Raw genomic sequence first — 21,233 nt, 5'->3', positions numbered from 1 at the left:
ATAAATTAATACTCCCGATGGGCGGGTTTTTTGCTTAAATTGATATTAAAAAAAAACAATGAACTAATAACCACATAGAAACACAAAAAAATCTGAAATTGAAATAACGCCTTCTAAAATACAAAGCTTTTAGACTGTTTTGATACCTTTTGGGAGCTTCTAGACGATTTGAAGAGCATTTGGAATCTGTTAGACCCTTTTGGACTGCTTGGGAAGTATTTTAGAGTTCCCGTAGTGTTTTAAAATTTTTTTAAACCACTTGAGGAGTATTTGGAAGGTTTTTGGACAGTTTAAAGATAATATTGAAGGTTCTGGAATGCTTTAAAAGCATTTGGACATTCTTAGACTAGTTCTAGACGAGAGAGAGTTTAGTTAAGCTTCTAGACTAGTTAAAGAGTATTTGGAATTTTTTCAGACAGTTGTAAAAGCTTATGGAAGCTTCTAGATTGTTTTGAAGGGTTTTCGACTGTTTTAGAAACATTTTGGAGTTTATTTAGTGTTTTGAAGTCTTTTTAGACTACTTTAGGAGCATTGAAGATTCTGGACTGCTTTTATGGCATTTGAAATCTTGTAGACGGTTCTTGAAACTTTTGGAAGCTTTTAAACTGTTCTAAAAGCATACTGAAACTTTTAGACTGTGTTGAAATATTTTGAAAGCTTCTAGACTGTTTTAAAAGCTTTTGGAAGGCTTTCGACTACTTTAGAAGAGTTTTGGTGTTTCTGTAGTATTTTGAAATCTTACGGAAGCTTTTAGACTGTCTTGAAATCTTTTGAGAGCTTCTATAAATAAGTTGAAAAGCTTTTGGAAGGTTCTAGGCTGTTTTGTAAGTGTAAGTGTTCCTTATAAATTTAACTATTTATAACTATTATTATTTACTGTTGGTTCCTTCAAGTGCAATGACCTGACTTTTTTGTTTTTAGAGTTTATGTTATACAGTTATTTTTAAGAAATTTACTTAATTTTCTATTATTTATCAGTTTTATCTTTATTTCTATCATGTCACTTGTACTGGTGTGATTCAAGTTTATTGTAACCGGTTTTTTGGTAGGGTGGTTAGCTGAGTAGCTTATGCTAAACCTCGCCACCTTTTACTGTGTTTATATTTTTTTTTGTTAATGTCTATGAACGAAAAAATAAAGGCATATTATTATTATTATTATTACGATGTATACCGTAACTAGTACCAACACGGGTTTGACAATCTGACAATATGATTGACTGATAAAAAGACATAATATAAAGACAAGGTTTAAGTGAAGTTCAAAGTACGATTGACTCTATACAACTTTCGGTTTATATCAGCCAAGCATACCAAACTAACTTCTTGATATCGTTGTGCTTGTGAGCTGCATGATATGAGTCTCTTTACGTTCATTACTCTAATGAAATAAAATAACCATATATTTACCATTCTAACAATTTAAAACTTTATTTTGACATAATCATAATGTTTAGCTACTTAAGGTAAGACAATTTAAACATTTTTTAATTAAACGAAAAAAATGTCTGCATTCTGATCGTTGACATACTTAAAGGTTCAACAAATTAGAGCAATTTTTACACTTCAAAACTGATTATTAAAAATGTTTGGTTTTCTTAATGAACATAATATAGAGATATTCCTTCACCACGTTGTCTAAGCAAAAATCTGTGACAATGTTGCTCCGGCAGAATACTAAAGCCTGGTTTATAAAACAAAATTTAACTTTAGCATTAACTTTAGTATTAGCATTAAGAATAGAGGTAGTGGTTTTAAATTGTGATGTTCATAAACAAAATTTAACTTTAACTGTAAATTTAGCTGTAACTGCTGACCTTGGTTTTACATAAAATTCTAAATTTTCTTACAGCTAATACTAAAGTTAAATCTCCAATGTTTAAAGTTCCTCTAATATTGAATTTTTGCTTTATTTATGAAATTTCTAAACAGAAATTCAAAGAATATCCTTTTGCTATTGACTTAGTGCAGTAATGTGCCATTAGGCAACAAAACTTGAAAAAAATAATATTAAAGTTAGGTTACCTTTCAGAAAACCATATGGTTAAATTAAGGGTTTTATAAACACCCTTTTTTTTTTAGGGTTAATACTAAATTTATTACTAATGCTAAAGTTACAGCTAAAGTTAAAATTTCTTTTATAAACTAGGCTTAACGTAACTGCAAAAAGTATAATTTTTCAACAGAACCAAATTGACGAAAATGGAATTTTATTATTTGTCCCTAAAACTTTGCATACATTATGCCTTTAAACGCCGTGTTAGTAAATTAAATATGGAATACTTTAAATAGCACTTTTGAAGAAAAATGTTAGGCTTAACTCAATTGTTGAAAATTTTGTAGTTACGTCACTGTTGACAGTAAACAATAACGAAACACAGGGGTATAACAACTGCCACAGGTACTCTGCCCTAAGTGACTTAACCATACTCCAGTTCAAACTGCCTGGTCACTGAAAAGTACCATCTTCTTCCGGGAGTGGGTGCGTAGCGGTGCTGTTGAAGTTGCGGATCTGCTTGGACCATCTTGAAGCTGCTCTTGATGTTCTTGGACTGGACTGGAAAGCTTGCTTAAGCCGCTCCGTTGATACTGTCAGGGACTCACTTTGGACCTTAAAAACCACGTTCTAACTAACCTAACTTTGTTGAGGCCTTCATATAGTGTTTGCAAAGGTTTCTTCACGGCATCAACTCTAGGAAAAACATGAGAACAAGTGAACAAAATCGGTTTTCTTAAGTTTATGGATGGCAGGAATTGAACGAATTAACTACATGTGTTCAAATTTGTCAAGAAAATATTGAGGATCAGGGAGCATATCGACTTACGTGAAGAACTCTCCAGGAAGTGTGTAAAGCACGGTGTGCCGCAGGGTACAGTTTTGGGTCCATTGTTGTTTTTACTATACATCAATGATATGGTAGGGGTGGCTCATAAATGTAAGATTGTTATGTTCGCGGACGATACAATGCTGTATATGGTGGGCAAAGATTTGACTGAAATGCAAGTTAAAATGAATCACGAACTTAGCAATTTATTTAGCTGGCTCTGTGATAATAAATTAAGTCTTAATACTAATAAATCTAAATATTGCTTATTTGCGAAAAAACTAAAGTTGAGTTCAGTGAATATTAATAACATTCAAATCACCGTAAATGGAGAAAAAATTACTTATGACAAAGAGATTAAATATCTCGGGGTAATATTAGATTGCAATCTAAATTTTCATGCACACGCAGAGACTATGTTATGAAAAAATTTTCAAAAAAAGTTGGGTTTTTAACTAGAGTAAGTAAGCCACTGTCACTACAAACAAGATTGTTACTTTACAGCGCCATTGCAGTACCCCACTTGCAGTTCTGTTCAACTTTGCTATATAATTTGCCCCAATATAGGAGAAACCAGTTAGAGAAAATCCAAAATAGAGCCTTAAGAGTGATTTTGAAATGTAGCTATTATACACCTATTACATAGATGTTGAAAGTTTTAAATATGTTGTCTGTCAGTCAAAAAATCATGTTTAATGTTAATTTGTTTGTATTTAAACTAAAACATAACCTTTTACCTCAATATATCTGTGATAATTTTAAACTTTTTAAGGATGTACATAATTACAGCACTAGAAATTGTACAGATTTTATTTTGTTAAATAGATGCAACACCATGCAGATGTTAAACTCGGTATTATACAGGGGATTGATCGAATTTAACAAACTACCTGTGAATGTGAAAAACTCTAACAACTTGAATGAGTTCAAATACCACCTAAAAAAATATATTTTATCCGGATGATTGTATAGTAATTAGTGTTTCTTTGTTCTTTTATTTTATAACTCATTGTTTTGATCGAAACATGTGATTACCCGTTGAGTATTAAACTGTTTCTTATTTAAAATCTTATATAGGTAGTATTTATAACTTATATTTGTATATTGGATGTAGCACTTATGCTAAATAAATACATTATTATTAAGTCGTAACGTGGTCCCATACACCAACTCCGCAGCTGTGCTTTGTAGGCCCCTCCTTGAAGCTGGTTCTGAGTCCTAAAAGAACGGTGAGCAAAACGTCAAGGTATTCATCTTTTCCATGGCACATATTAGGAGTTTTCAGAGAACGATGCCACCGTTCCACCATTCTACTGGTAATGTGAAATCCAATAAGTGTAAGAAGCAGTGAAGTCCTTAATTGGCATGCCCTCTGGCCAATCTGTGAAACGATCGATAACAGTTAAACAGTGATAATGGGCCAACTAAATCAAGATGAATAAGAGAGCAAAACGACATGTGGATATGATAAAATGTCCAACAGGGTTTTTGGTGTGCTTGTAAACTTTATACTTTTTTGACAAGTTCCTGCTCATTCAGCAATATCTTTGTTCATTCTTGGCTAAACAAAGGGTTTTTGAATTAATTTACGCGTTGCTCGACCACTTGGATGTGATAAGTTATGAGTTTTCAAAAACCTTCCTGTTCAGTGTAACGGTAACGTAAGGAACCTCTCAAGAGTTGATGTGTCACTGAAAATGGATGGTTCTCTGAATCATTAAGTTGCAAACGTTACAGCTTCAATACAATTTTTTAAGAGTCCAAGAGGTGATGAAGTTCTGGATCAGTGGTTTGCTGCTGTAAGAATTATTCAAGGAAAAACCAACGTGAACTTAACTGCAAAAGATAACCCTACAAGGTCCGACGAGTAGGCCTTAAGGCCCTTTTCGCCGTTTTCTCTTTAAACCTCCCCAGCTTACCACCCCTGATGTACGCCACCCAGACATACCGTCTCTCCGTCGAAGGCAAGGATCCGTCCCCATTCCAAAGAAGGCTGTTCCCTGCAGGAGAGTGTGGAGGCTCCAAGAAAGCGCCTCCTGATAGACGACCAGCGATGGCAGACTCCTAATAAGTGATATGATCTGTATCCTCTGCCGTTCCACATTGTGAACAAACGGGGCTAAAACCAATTCCTAGTAGATGCAAATGTCTGTTTAGGCCACAGTGACTTGTCAGAACCGCAACCAGTGTTTTTAAGGCCCAGCGACTCCTTGACATCAACCATTTGGATTTTGCCTTGGTGTCGCCCCCTTCCCTACCCATCCGCCCTTTCCACGTCTCTGTGGTATCTTCAAGCGCCCAGTCACTTGCAAATAATTACGCCTGAAAGATGGTCGTCCACCCCCCCCAGAGAAAAATATGCCCTCTTGTTGGTGTCTTGTCGGTACACTCCCGTCCCGGACCATCCCGTATTGGGAGATTTTGAGCCGTCGGTGTGCCAGCTTTGCACCCCTTCTCGAGAAGTCACTGACCTACTATCCCAACTTTCCCTGGCTGGGATTTCAACCTTAAACTTCCTTTCGAACCTAAGTCTTACGTCAGGTGCGACCACCTTTGCCCCCAGGATTGGAATATTCCGATGCATGGCGGCCGCTATCCTTGTATGTCCTTGACGCAGGTGGTTGTCATGCCTTGTAGATCCGCATTCCATCCTCTGCGCCGCAGCGGCCTGCTTGCGTATCCACAGAGGTAACTCAGGAAGGCCCAGAAGAACGTTTAATGCGAGACTCGGTGTCGTCCTCATTGCGCCGGTTATTTCCAGTTTTTTCCCAGAGCCCGGCGCAAATCCCACATAGTGACAGTGGCTTTTTGTATGACTTTGTCTACGTGAGGTTTCCACGTGAGTTTACTGTCTAAGCTTACGCCCAAGTACTTAACCTCTCCCACAAATGTAAGAAGTTTTCCGTACAAGACTGGCGACCTATAATCCTTAATTTCTCTTTGTAATGAGCATGATCTCCGTTTTACTAGGATTAACTGATAATCCGGCATCGGTGCACCATCTCTCTATTATCTTATAAGCCATCTGCATTCTCTCCCTTTGACTAGGATTTCCCTTTGACTAGAACTAGGCCGTCGTCCGCGTAGGCTTGCGCGTAGAAGCCCTCTTGGTCTAACCGCCTCAGGAGTTCCTCAGGAGATAATGGGTTTACAAAAATTTGGTTTTAATTATTTCCTTTTATACAAACACTCAGGCCGCAAGATATTTAGAGTATTTAGATGTATTTCCGGAAATACAGTCGCAATTACCACTTACAGCCTTTTCAAGCTAGTTTTTGAACTATTTAATAAACTGCTCTAGTAGATGTTAATTAAATTATGTAAATGTACTTGCGTGCATTCCGGACGGTTATGTTCTATAGCTGGCTTTACTTTGCATTCTTACTTGAAGCTCATTAAGTTAAGATGGTAACCTCTAACCAGTTTGTATCAGTCTTCGAACATAACAACATTGATTTTATTTATTGTTCTCCAGTAATATCAATAATATGCCTTAAAACGGCAAATAACGCGGCTCGTGATTTCAGTTGTTATTTAAAGACCTACACGTACAAAACACGATAAAATTTGAAATATTTTCAGACTAATACTGTATCTAAATAAATTCGTTTTGATGGAAATGATGCACGAGTGAACAAAGTTAATATGTTAGTGAACAATTTAATAGTTTCGTTTGTTTTATGTGCTATCCGAACAGTTATTTGTTACGATGAACCTTTAGACGGTATGTATAAATGGTATTAAGTTTCTTTTAAATTTTCAGAAATATAATAATAATAATAATGATATTTATTTAACACATAGGCTACATACATACACAAAAACTAAAAATATTCATACTAGTGCTATTATCTTAAATCCGAGCTTAACACATAACTTTTCACTAATTTTTTAAAATTCCGAGTATTATCTTATAAATAGTTTAACATGTCATTCATGTAATTTAAACTGCATTTTCCTACTCGGGTACGGTAAAGTGCACTTTTCCGCATTGCAAGATCAATTTACAATAAATGTATAATAAACATACAATTTTATATGTGTAGAGTGAAAATACTTGGAAAATACCTACTTGCACCAACATTTTTATGAGATGTTCAAGGGAAGAAAATTAAATGTAACCTGTAGAGCTTAAAAGACATTTGTTACACATATTTAGCAACGAGCATCAATTAGACCTTTTAAAGGCATGATACTTTCTTGTTCCGTAATTCTATTATTCTGAAAATGGATTTATTATACGACGAAATTCCTCAAGAAATCATTGACGAAGCTACGGAAGGAAGCAGTCACTTAGTTCCGAGAGAAGGTCGAGAGAACAGTACCACAAAGAATTGTCGATGACAGAGGAGGTAATTTCTTACATATTTTAACAGCGTTCTTGAAGAGAGCCATTGATGGAAAGCCATGGTTGAAAAATTCCTGTCTGAAGCGCCCAATGGTGTATATTTAATGATAAAAGTCGCAACAATTTTCGGGATAGCAGGAGCTTGTCGCAGGGAGGAACTCATGAAGCTTACCTTAGATGATATTGAAGAAAAAGATGTTGTCTTGATAGTAACGATTCTAAACACAAAGACCCATGTAATCAGAAACTTGGTAGTGCGTAATTATGATGATTCTGATACAAGGTACAGTGACCTCTACAAACAAATTGTTACGTCTGCACAATACTACACATCGCCGCTTCTTTGTAGCATACAAGGATGGCAAATGTACGAAACAATGCGTAAATACCTTTGGCAAAATGCCATGCAAAATAGCTGTATACTTGGGCCTTCAGGATCCTGAAATGTACACCGGCCATTGTTTTCGTAGATCTTCAGCTACAATGCTGGCGAACTCTGGATCCAATATCACCAACATTAAGAGACACGGTAACTTAAAATGCACATTTTAAATACAAGCAATTCATGATCTTTTTGAATCTACTTTATCTGAATCGGTTTTTGGCGGTTTTGAGACGATTGGAATCAGTTGGCCCGAAATGAATCCAACACAGCGTTCAGTTAAAACAACACCCGAGTTGGTATTGGTTTTGAGACAATTGGAATCAACTCAAAGGAGAGATTGGACACTAATTGAGTTCAGTGCGGTCACAAAGGCCATAAATCGACTCAGAATTTCCAATTTGCCGTAGTTAGAACAACACCAGAGTTAGTATTACCAGGTTTTGAGATTGGTATCAATTGGAAATAGAACACAATTCAGAGTTCAATGCAGTCTAGCTAGGGCTATAATTCGACTCAAAAATTTTATTTGTGTAAGGCAGAACAACCGGAGTCGTTATTTGAGCGGTTTTGCGACCATTGGAATCATTTGGGGAGAGATTAGACACAAAACAAGGTGAATTCAGCAAGTGCCCTAAATAAGCTCAAAAATTTCTTTAGGTCAACTTGTTCAACCTTTGAATCTGGTACAAGACAGAAACGTCACTTTGACAGCAATGTATTTTATATGGCACAGTTTAACTAATAACCGGTTATTGATCTGTTATCGTACAACCGGACCTGATATAATGTTTTTGATATTTTAGTCGTTAAACGACTTATCATGTGGCTATTTTGCTTGTAAACGTCAATAATATCACTAGGCCCCCTGTCAAAAGACCGGGCAATGTGTTCTTCTCTCCTATAAGTGCTCATGCTGTACTATCAGTGGCTTACCAAGAGGCCCAAGGTCCAACCCTTGAAGCTTTTGGCAAAAGTTTGGATGTTCCAAACCATCCTGCTGCCGCTATTGGCTACAAAGACATAATTAATCATTTGATCAATGTTTCTGATGTTCAGCTTTTGAAATATATGTCATGCAAGGATACGCTTTTGCCCAATCAGAGAAACGGTATTAAAGAGCTTGAAAGAAAACTCACGGAAACAGATCTTTCTAAGGTAACCGAAAATCATCAAGGCATCGGTAAAGCAAAATGTCTTATGGGAGATTCAAGGAGCATTTTATGACAAATCTTTTAACCCAAATTAAAAAAAAGCTATGCTAGATATTGTATCGCTGCTGACCGTTTGTGATATCCATTTTGTTTTGTCCATCCTTTTCCAGTACAAATGGAGTTACATGCCTGATGAAGTCAACAAGCAGAAACACGTGTGGCATCTTGTTATCTAGTTGTTATATATTCTATATGTTATATATTCTTGTTCCTTTCTGCTTCACCTTTTTTTTGCGGAATCATCCATTAAGCCACCTTTATATTTAAAAATATGTTTTTTAAACGGAACAATAATAGAGTTATAAAATTGCTGTATTTTCTAATATAAGTTTTCTAAAGAGCAAAGAGGAGAAAAGTCACAAGTTGTTTGTGCTCAAGATGTTTTAATGAACATTTTTTTGATCGGACACATTCACAGCTGCTTATTCGACTATATCCCACCATTATTATTGTAAATCGAACAAAATATATAAACAATTATCAAAAATGTGAAAAAGAGGTACTTTTTACTGCCGTCATGTGCAACAACCACTTTTGTCCTCTGTTTTGGTCCCTTTTGTTCCTTCTCTTGCTATGTTTACATTCTTTTTAATCATTGAACTAAACCTAACAACTCCGATAAATGTATACACATAAAAATGTGTATTACGTCAGTTTTACAATTGAACTGAAGAGGTCAAAATACCCGATTAAGAAAGCAATACATATATACAGGGTGTCCCATCGAATGCAAGGCATTACAAGGTTGGAAAAAACTTTCCGACAAATTTCAAAAACCTGCCAAGTTTGTTTGTCACACATTATAACGCAAATTGTTTTCACGCTCCATGTAACATCTCGATGACGTAATTTGGCAAACCATAATTTGACAACCGGTCAAATTACGTCATTGTGATGTCAAATTGCTCTGGTGGCTCCATGGAGCGTTAAACCAAATGCGGCCAAAAAGGATGGTAAAACATTCAACCTTTTAAGTAGGGGTGTCATAACATAATTTTTTTCAAATGGAAAGGGGAAAGGGGGTTATATATCATTAGAAGAAGCTTGTGATTCGCTATGCAGGCCACTCTGATAGTTACAAGCAATTATATGAATAACAGTACTGATATGCATAGACAGGACATAATGTCTAAAGGTCTCAATTAATCATAAATATGATAAATTGTCAACGTAATTATAAATAATCTTCGAGAGCGATGTTCTGCTAATTTTAGCTGTGGCAACCAAGTTTAATAAGAATAACAACATACCTTTGCAATTAAAGAAAACAAATAGTTTCTTGTGTAACTTTTTTTACCAACAAATGGATCCGTAATGTTTGTGTGCCTAAGTTTCCATAGCGGAAACCATGGCTTTAGACCCTAAGAATTTCCATCATTTCTGGTGGTAAAGTTACAAAAAAAATGTCCGTCGTTTTTGACAACGTGCGACAAAGTAAGTTAGTTGTTGAAACTTTTTCATTCAATAGTTATTTGCGCTACAAGGGAGGAAAGTGCAACTTTTGATCCTGCGAACAAACAGTTTTCCAGTGTTACGCATCTAATTTTTTCTTCAACCAATCTTATATTTTATACAAAAAAGGAGCACTTAAATACGATGTTAATACTGTTGGATACCTGGATAAAAAAGAAGGTGTTGTAACCAGGATATGTTTGTCAAAAAAGTGTCAAAGACACCGCACTAATTTCATTTTTACTGTTAGACACCATTAAACGTCGAAAAACGTCCATTAAACGTACAACGAGAGGTACCAATTCCTGCAATTGATAATTGAGGGGAAGATTGAGGGAAAGAGAGGAATCGGCAGGAAAAATATGTCATGGCTCCGGAACGTTAGGCAGTGGACAGGACTGAGGACAATGCAAGAACTAATGCATGTAAATGTGATCGCAAACATCCATTGGACACGCAACAGAAGAAGAAGAAGAACATTCACCTGTATTTTATAAATCCTCCTTTTCCTATTAGTGCCAACAAAAAAAAATGCAGGTCTTTTATACTCTCTGCCATTATTGCTGTATCGTCTGCGAATCTTATGTTATTTATGATGGTCCTTCCAATGCTCACGTCAGAGACACCGCATTTATTTCATTTTTACTGTTTGTAGACTTCTGTTTCTAGTGGATTACTGTTTGACTTTTACTGCCTGGAGAGTAAAATATTGCATTTTGGGACACAAGGCATGTTCTTCTAGTTTGAATTTTATTACTGTAGAATTGAGACCACTTTATTATAAAAAATACTTTCTTAATTGGATGTTGTTTGTCGCTAAACGTAAATTTCTGATCCCTATCTGTGATAAGAGCGTCCATTGTAGGTTGCTTTGATTGCAGAACTCTTCTTTCGTTCTTTTCTGGTTACAAAGATATAAACTTACTACGTAGCTAAATTCCGGTAGAAAAAAAGTAGTAAAATGTTTTAAGATTTCAGGCGAATGTTTTAAACAGCTTCTGCATAATAAAGCACTAACTATAATAATGTTGTAATTTAATTACTTTGAAAGAATATCTTTGAAAGCGCTTCTGAAATAACTCCTTGGTAACACTTCAAAAACTCGTCGCACCCTGTATGATATAGAATTATTGTAGAGGGCGATTCCTGTCAACAATTGGGACTTGGTGGTATATGTCGAAGATACGATGACTGTCCTGTGGCCATACACTCCGTAAGAAAAAAAGGACGACACAATCTTCGAGTATGTGGCTTTGCCGGACTGCAAGAAGTTAGTATGTAATATTAAATTTTTACTGTGTAAGTTTTTTTATTATTTCACTGATTTTTTTATAAATGGTATGTATAGGTTTTGTTTTTGCTCTAGGTGGTGTGCTGTCCAGGCGAGTCTCCGTCCGACCGACATCCTACGCTTGAAACGAGCACGATTGATAATTTGACAGTTTGGATAGGTGGGAATACTATTCAATCTAACAGTAAAGAGAAAAATAAGACCAATAACGATGGACGCATAAAAGGCAAACGGCGAGCAGAAATAAGTAAGCAAAGCGTATTAAGCATTTTTTCTTATGGTAAAAACATAGCTAACTTAGTAGTCATAAGACATTCTTATTCCAAGACGCTCCTCACTATCTGAATAAAAAACACTTATTACACATAAGTCTGCTAGTAGCTAAAGCTTTTCCTCATTGTACTTTTCCGCTAGTATTAACTCATCCTTATAGTTTAGTTATCCGGATGGGTATTCCTTCTCTGCTCTGTCTCTTTGCTTTAACGTATGTTTCACAAAGACGTTATATCGGGCCTCATGCAAATCTTTTCATCCAGTCTATAACACTTTCTGCCTTTAGGATTCGGATCTCTTCCCACTTGAGAGAAAGGTGCCAGTATTCTTGTGATGGGGACTACCCAAGTGAGACAGTTTTCTTGCACTTTCTATAGTTCTTCCTCCCAAAAACCCCACGCCAGAAAGTCTGTGTGATGTTGTTTTCTTAATTCTTCTTGTTCTTTATATTTTCCATTTTCTATAATGAAGGTTGGCGATTACTTCCCCTAACGCTTTCCTTATCCCTTGCAACGTGAAACAACTGATCAACACTGAGGCTAGTTCACTCTTTGATATCCCTCAGCTAAAGTTTATTTTTTCTCCCAATGCCTTTTTTCCCTCTTCCCTGCATGATTACTTATAAGAGAGAGTACTTTTGTCATTGCAAAGTATGGGCCCCAATATGCTGTTTTTCTACCGTGTTCAATTCTGACTTTTTTATTTGTGACTCTATCAGTGCAGTCCAAGGAGTTTTAAGTATGCGTCTGTAAAGTCACATTTCAAATGAATTGTGCTGCCTTCGTTCCTTTCTGAATCCCCTATCTAACTAGGGGAATATGGCTTCTGCTCCATTTATGGGACAATTTGCCAAAGGTTTTCTTTCTGCCTAGGATTTGTCTGACTCTAGGCCATCCCCAGGCAGGCCTCTAGGTGCCTCGGTATACAAATCAATGGTTGTCTTGCGTGGTTTCTGAGCTTTGTTTCCTCCTTGATTTGGGCGGTGCGTACGGTGCTGAGCGTTAGAAAAACGAGAGGTACCAATTCCTGCAATTGATAATTGAGGGGAAGATTGGAAGAAAGAGAGGAATCGGCAGGAAAAACATGTCATGGCTCCGCAACGTTAGGCAGTGGACAGGACTGAGGACAATGCAAGAACTAATGCTATACAATACGTAATAGGGAAGAGTGGACAAATGTGATCGCAAACATCCATTAATAGACACGCAGCAGAAGAAGAAGAAGAACATTCACCTGTATTTTATAAATCCTCCTTTTCCTATTAGTGCTATCAAAAAAATGCAGGTCTTTTATACTCTCTGCCATTATTGCTGTATCGTCTGCGAACCTTATGTTATTTATGATGGTCCTTCCAATGCTCACAATTTCTGTTCTTCCCCATGTAGTGCTTTCTGAAAAAATAGCTGTGAATACACAGTAAAGAACTGGGGTGAAAGCTCGCAGGCTTGTCTGACTTTTTTTTTGAATTTCTATCGGTTTTGTTTCATTATTATCTACCCGCGTATAACAGTTTTTGGCTATAGTATAGGTTTTTGATCAGACATCTTTGGGATCTAATAAATTTGAACTCGTTCGAACGCTTTTTGGTCATCTATGTAACACATGAATACAAATAATTGGTCTGTGTATTCTTTTTATTATGTTCTTTTGTCTTCTTTTGACAACTAAAGTTCCCCATTTGAGCATCTTATTGTCAGTGGCATTCTCTTCCGGGTTTGCCAGCAATCTTTCAATTTTTTGTGTACGTTTTCTGAGTCGTGTTTCAAGCTCATCTATTTCTTGGAAAGCCAACGTCCATCCAGCTATAGATAATCTTTAGCCTTCTTAATCATATTGTCACGTTTGAATTGTAAAACTCTTTTGGCTTAACAAGTTAATCCCCAAAAGTAACAACAATAACTTTTACAAGCACAAATTATTACAATTATTAAATTACTTGCGGGCTCCATGGAAGAACGCTATTGCGAATGGCCAGCCTTTTGTGTAAGATGTAGATATATTTTGCACAATAAAGATTATTATTATTATTATTATTATTATTAAATAGATTGTACCTACTTATATTTGTTAAACGATAAGGGCAGCTTTCTGGTGGGTTTGGCACACGCCAAATTATTATAATTTAGAATGATTTACTATTTAATTAATTTACGAACCCGGTGCGGGTTGCAGAATTCAGCACGACTACATACAGTGGCACGAGACGGAGCCTTCTGACCATCTGCTTTACTAACGGATGTCGAGCTTTATTTATACCAAATTGGTTCAGTGACGAAATCTATTGTCGATTTCATATTCAGTTCTGTAAGGTGATTGCACAGCTCCAATTGTTTTGCACACGTAATTGATTCATTCGAGTCCTCCTCACACAACCCTACAAAGCAGAAACATACACACATACAGTGCATACTGAAGTCAGTATGTTGCACAACGTCTCTGTGGATGAATATTATCAAAGTGTGTATAGCGTAAAACAGCGAACAGCGATTTTGAAACCTTACTGAGCTGAAATCAGCTTTCACCGATCAAATAATCATCAGAATTAATTCGCAGACTGTAGTCTTGGCAAAAATCAAACGTCTAAAAAAACCCTTTAGTTGAGATGATTGATAATACAATTTTTACATATTCCCGTAGTGTGCGAGAAGTTTCTCAAAGAAAACAAAGTCACAGTAGAAATTGACTATCATGTGTTGAACGGTGAAGATGCCGCAGAAGGACAATTTCCTCATATGGTTGGTAAAATAATAAACATTTGAATATGCATTATATTATGTCCCAACTAAATTTTTAGGCGGCCTTGGGCGTTGAAGATGATTTCGGCAACATAGAATGGGAATGCGGGGCATCTTTGATTGCTCCACGATTTTTACTAACAGCGGCGCATTGTAAAATTTGCACCTCATGTAGACCTATTGTCAAAGTTCGTCTTGGAATTGTCGATCACAAGTAAGTATATTGTATTTTCTTCTTCTTATCGGAGGTTTGCTATCATCACAGCAATCCGGATTTTTTTGACTGCATCAGCTCTGAACAATTGCACAATGCTGCAGTTAAACGAATCCCTTAGGTTCTTCAGTCAGAACGCACGGCGTTTGTTGAAGTCTCGCTTTCCACTAATCTTTCCTTGGACTCAATTGGAGAAGTGTGTATTTCTGCCTCCTCATTATATGACCCAGGTATTGAAGTTTTCTTTTCTTTATGGTGTTATTGACTTTGCCCTCCTTCTGCATCCGGTTCAGCACTTAAGTGCGGCATTAGTAATTCTATCATTACAAAGTATACGCCACAATCTACGGTAGCACTACATGTCGAATGCTTGTACTTTGTCGGTGAGATTCTTCTTGAAGGTTCATACCTCAGCTCCAGCGCAGAAAAAACGTAAAAATGCATCCTCATTCTAAATTATATTTTAATATACCAACTTGTAAAAAACGTAAACGTTGATTGGCTATTTCTGTCCTTGTTCTTATTTTTTTTTTTTTGACTGGTATTTTGGCTCCACCAACTAGGGTATTTCGCCAGCTCAAAACGTAAGAGGCTCAAATACTCGGGCTAGAGCCCCTGAGCTCCAGATAGCTACAAAAATGTCTAAAAAATAGCTTAAAGGCACGATCCGAGCAAAAGTATATATATATAGTCATTCCTCGTGGAAACTATAACCGTCACTGTCACATCCACGTGGTCTTCTCCTAGATTTTCATCCTTTCCGCCTCTTGGAAGTGCACCGCACAAGACAATTCCCCGTAGACTTTTAGGAATAGACGTTTCCACTTAGAGGTCCCACCATCTCCACTCGACCGGCTGCAGAATTCGGTCGTCAACTTCAAATTTCCCTGAACACCGTTTCAAGAAACGTGGTTTCTTAGTGGCAAAAAATGGCACTCACGAAACTGACGTGCGGTACGTTCCAAGTTGAAAACCGAACTGGTTCTTATTTCTCTTGTTTGATCACACGATTGTTCTATACAAGTTCCTGGTTATTTATATGTTGACACATTCTCTATCGTGGTGTTTGCCACCGTCAAGTTTGCATGGTTCAGATCTTGTGAGAATTTTGTCTTCTTCTTTCTTTCTAATATGGGTGTCCCATATAGGTAGGCTAATGCCTGTTTTGTCCTATTATGCCTCTTCGGACGTTGATGTCCAGCACACTTTCCAGCGTTTTGGAGGTCTGCCTTGGGTTCATTTTCCGACAGGATTGTTTGTTTTTGCGATTTTTACAAGTCTGTTGTCTTCCATTCTGTTTATGTGTTTATTCCAGTGTTTTCTTCTCTGTCTTACCCACCTTCCTATGTCCTGTATCTCACTCCGTTGTCTAAGGTCATGGCTTCTGATTCTGTCGTGTAGTGTTTTTCCGTGTATATTTCTTATTATTTTCATTTCAACCGTTCGCATAATTTGTAATGTTTTCGATGTGTCTGGTCTTGTTTCGGCTGCATATATTATATATTATGAAGTCTGATTGTCAATTTATATACTCTTATTTTACTGTTTATGTTGAGGTATTTGTTTTTCCAAACAATGTCTCTTAGGCATCCTGATATTCGAGAGGCCTTCATAGTTTGTTCTCTCACTTCATTCTGTAGATTTCCATAACTTGTTATCTCAGCTCCTAAGTATTTGAACCGATTTACTTGTTCTACAATTTTCTGGTCAATCCAGTTGGTTCTTTCAATGATACGAGACATTTTGTTTTGTTCGTGTTAATGACTGAGAATTTTGTAACTACCATTAACTCGGTTTTCTTAACGTTATTTTTTAGTTCTATTCATTACAATAATTTTTCTAAAAAGTGTTTTGTGTCTTCAAAATTGCTCGTTCACAAGACGGTGTCATCAGCGAATCTCATATTATTAATTACTTCTCCATTAATAACTATTCGCAATAACTCATCTTCTAGGGTTTCCCTTAAAATAGCTTTGCTATAGAAGTTAAATGAAAGCCGTGATAGAATGCAACCTGGTCTCACACCACGACGAGTCTCCATTTCTTCTGTTGGTTTTCTACCATTGTTTCAGCCTTTTAGTCCCAGTCCAGTATATTTGACTAATTATTATAACGTCGTCAGAGTAAAAGTAAAAGTGTTGCTGACAAGCAGCTGATGTCGTCAGTGTAATAGTGTTGTCAAAATACTTCTCCAAATCGATGTAATTACCTTTTGGTTTATTTCGAGCCAGCCAGTATTCTTTTGCAAAATTCAAATTGTGTATTGCTTATGTTTGCCTTTAGTCTTTTGTGCATGATCTTTAAGAACAACTTTAAGGTGTGGAAGTGTGATGGTTCGATAAACGGAGCATTCGCTTAAGGTTGGTTTCTTGGATTTTAGCACAAAAGTACATGATAGTCATTGTTTAGGAATTTCTCCCTTATCATAAATGCGGTTCGAACCAAAAGAATATCATTTACCTACATTATCAAATAGTTTGATAAACTCTATGGTTATCTGATCAGGATCAGCAGGTTTAGCCGTCGTCCTTAATACCTAGATGTTCTGGGCGTCCACTCAGTTGTCTTTCCCGTCCATCTCCCATCCGTTTTTTTCCGATTTCCGTTTTAGCCTTAGCACCTGTTCTGCAACGTCCATCACTTGTCTGATCCATTCGTTTGTCCTTCCCTATTTTTCTTTGAGCAATCCTTAAACACTCCTTAGTTCCCTCATTGAAGCTCCATGTTTCTGAGGCGTTCGTTAAGGTCGGTAAGACGCATCGGTTAAAGACCTGTGTTTTAAGGTATTGTTAGAACTAAAGACATCACTAAATTTTTCATATGCTGTCCATCCAAGCTGAATTCTTCAGAAGATCTCCGTTTTCTGATGGTCCTTATCAAAGGATATTCATTGTACGAGGTACACGTATTTTTCTAGGACCTTAATTTTGTTGCAAAGGTCAGCATCTGACATTACTTTTGTTTTTACTGCGTTCATCTTTTTAGAGCTTACAAAAAATTTGTTATCATCTCTAACTTGACAGAACTCTACCATTCGCCTCCTCTTACTATTCCTTTCTCCCAGACCAAAACTCTTCTTTGCCGATAAAATATCTCATAAATACTGTTATATCATTATTATTTATGCTTTGAAAACAGTCATTAAACTGGACATAAAAGTCTTCAACTTCATTGTCCTCTTTTGTGTTTTAAGTTAAAGCATCATGACTCTGTCTGAGCAAAGTGTACAAATTCCAAACCAAGCCTATTCCCAGAGTAATAGAATGTTCCGTTACTTGCTGGGCAGCCTTAGCATTTCCATTTCCTACAATATTGTCCAATTTAACTGGTGCAAAAATACTTCTTGCATTCCATGCATGTTTTGATCTTCATACCATTTTGCGTTTTATATTATTTAATGTTATTGTTCAAAATTGTTTTGTTTTAGCCACCCTAATTCGGCACAAGATGTAGACGTAAAACGGGTACTACAAGCTGATTATCAGATCAATTCAAAACACAATGACATAGCTCTAGTCGAGTTAGTCCAGGATGTAAAAATGAGCAAAAATGTATATCCCGCCTGCTTATACACTAGATCGGATAATCCTATTGGTCTCTTGGTATCTGGTTGGGGTGAAACTAGTAATACAAGTTTGTTTTTACCATTTCAACTTCTCAAAAAATGATAATTTTTAGAGCCCTACGGGACCAAAAGTAGCAAACTACAGTTCGCCAGACTGGAACCGGTAGAAGTTCAGAGCTGCAATACAACTTGGTTAAAGAAAAATGGTTTTACGTCAGTCAAAGTTATTCTGAATACTCAGATTTGCGCCAAGTTAACCCAAACTGATACTTGTCGGGTATGTGGATTAACTATTAAATCAAATTAACAAATAACTATATTAAATAAGTCTGCACAATTTTAGGGTGATTCTGGCGGTCCCCTTCAAATAGAAAGGAAAACTGGAGGTTACGATATAGTAGGAATAGTGTCGTATGGAACTGAGTGTTCCGTAGGTGAATCGCCTGGAATTTATACTAGAGTATCGGCGTATCTAGATTGGATTGAAGATAATGTGTGGCCGTAGTTTTATTAAATCATACATAACTACTTTTCATAATGGTGCAGTTTTATTAGATGAATTTTTTAACTATAAGTTAATTTTCTAGTTTTCCAATCTTTATAATGTATCAAATTTCACATTATGGCATTTTTACTTTTCTCTTCTCGGTATTAATTTATAAATTGTTGTCCTCCCCAAATTTTTTTCTGTAAAACCGTATAAAGCTTTTGGTGTCTCGCTATTTATCGTTTGTCGCGTTGGACTACGAACTTGACAAAGAATTCACTAGGCCATCGATCATATTGTTTCTTTTTGAAAGAACGTGTGACATTATTATCATCCACTACTGAACTATTCCGAAAATTGCTGGTTATTTTACACGATATTTGCGTCATCATAATTTTTAAGTTTGAATAAAGTTTCCGTTTTTGAAAATTTTGAGAACGAACTGCTACCGCACTCATACTCAATATCTCAACAACAATTTACATTGCTACACAAAGGTTCACAAATCCCGTAGGTTTTAACAAAAAGGTTTTAACAAAGGTGTTCATTTCACCTGTTCTCATCATTTGTAGAGTTCGGTTTCTATCTGGTCCTGCTTCTGCTGAGTATGTTATTAGGGTGTAACATTTAACTTGAGACATCTCAATATCTCGAAAAATAAGCACTTTTCGAAAAAATGTTTAGTATCAAAGTTGTATTATTCCGCGGGGGAAATACATTGATGACAAAATTTGTGTTTCTCTGCCCCTCCATGTGGGGGGGAAGGAGGGTAACTTTAATTTTTTAAGTGGCACCCCAAATTTTTTATTGCAGATTCAGATTCTGCTGCTAAAAACACGTGGAATTTGTTTTGTTTCTCTGTGGTATCTTCAAGCGCCCAGTCACTTAGTGCACTTTCTACCTGTCTGTTGCTTAAATCGTATGTGAAGTTCGGCAGTTATTGGACCCTCAAAACATCCGAGCCGGGCCAGTGCATCGGCCCGCTCGTTTCCTCCCGCAAACCCTATACGTGCCGGAATCCACACTAGGTTTACCTGCTTCTGCTCTGCCACTTTGTTCAGGGCATCACAGCATTTCTGAATCTCAGTCTGTTGCCCATCCTGGCACTACAAAGTGCCTTTAGGACAGCCTGACTGTCGGAGTAGATCTCGATCACTCTCTCTCGTCCTTCTGTAACTTCCTTGCTTGTGGTGACCTCGAGGATTGCAAATAATTCCGCCTGAAAGATGGTCGTCCACCCTCCCCACCGAAAAATATGCCCCCTTGTTGGTGTCTTGTCGGTACACTCCCGCCCGGGACCATCCCATATTGGGAGATTTTGAGCCGTCGGTGTACCAGCTTTGCACCCCTTCTCGAAAGTCACTGACCTACTATCCCAACTTTCCCTGGCTGGGATTTCAACCTTAAACTTCCTTTCGAACCTGGTGCGACCACCTTTGCCCCCAGGATTGGAATATTCCGATTCAGGTGGTTGTCCTGCCTTGTAGATCCGCATTCCATCCTCTGCAGCGTCGCAGCGGCCTCCCTGCGTATGCAGAGGTAACTCAGGAAGTCCCAGAAGAACGTTTAATGTGCGACTCGGTGTCGTCCTCATTGCGCCGTTTATTTCCTGACAGGCTAGTCTTTGCAAACCCGCCAGTTTCTGGGATACGAAGGCATTCTCCACCGCCGGCCACCAGATCAAGGAACTATAACAGATCCTCGGCCTTATAACGGCCGTGTATAACCTTATAACGTGTGGTTTTAGGCCCCAGTTTTTTCCCAGAGCCCGGTGCAAATGCCACATAGTGACAGTGAGTTTACCGTCTAAGGTTACGCCCAAGTACTTAACCTCTCCCACAAGTGAAAGAGGTTTTTCGTACAAGACTGGCGGCCTATAATCCTTAATTTGCCTTCTCTTTCATCTCTCTCTATTATCTTACAAGCCATCTGCATTCTCTCGCAGACAACGCCCAGGAATTTCCCTTTGACTAGAACTAGGCCGTTGTCCGCGTAGAAGCCTTTCGGTCTAACCGCCTCAGGAGTTCGTCCATAACCAGACACCACAGGCGGGGGGAAAGGCAACTGCCCTGTGGACAGCCCCGTACCTCGATCTCCAGCCTTTCTCCCCCCAGGCAGGCACTGGCCGTGCGGCTCGCTATCGCACTCTGGACCCAGTTTATAACTGAAACAGGTACCTTTCTCGATTTGAGAGCGTTGCAGATATTGCTTGTTCTGGCCTTATCAAATGCCCCCTTTAAAGAAGAGGACCAAAGTTTGGCCCTTGTCTTTAAAATCCCTGTTCAGCTTTTTGCACCAGAGCATAGAGAGCCGTATCTGTCGACCTTCTTTTCCTGTATGCATGCTGATTACTATGCAGCGGAGTCCTGATGAGGACTTTCTCTGTTAGGTACCTGTCTATCATCCTTTCCAGCGTTTTCATGAGGAAGACGTTAAACTGATAGGTCT

General features: G+C 37.5%; 1 protein-coding gene across 1 annotated transcript; it reads left to right on the top strand.

Annotated features, from left to right (window-relative positions):
- Positions 1-6,238: 6,238 nt before the first annotated feature.
- On the top strand, positions 6,239-18,836 carry LOC145728077 (venom protease-like). The gene is made up of 8 exons (XM_081978067.1): positions 6,239-6,548; positions 11,357-11,490; positions 11,587-11,758; positions 14,422-14,519; positions 14,579-14,733; positions 18,161-18,357; positions 18,412-18,575; positions 18,642-18,836. The coding sequence occupies exons 1-8, from the start codon at positions 6,470-6,472 to the stop codon at positions 18,801-18,803; spliced, it is 1,161 nt and encodes a 386-aa protein (XP_081834193.1). The 5' UTR covers positions 6,239-6,469; the 3' UTR covers positions 18,804-18,836.
- The last annotated feature ends 2,397 nt before the right edge of the window (positions 18,837-21,233 follow it).

Source organism: Ips typographus, linkage group LG1 (genome assembly GCF_016097725.1).
Source record: "Ips typographus isolate SLU linkage group LG1, UJ_Ityp_2.0, whole genome shotgun sequence".
NCBI lineage: Eukaryota > Metazoa > Arthropoda > Insecta > Coleoptera > Curculionidae > Ips > Ips typographus.
This window is presented reverse-complemented; position numbering and strand designations above follow the sequence as displayed.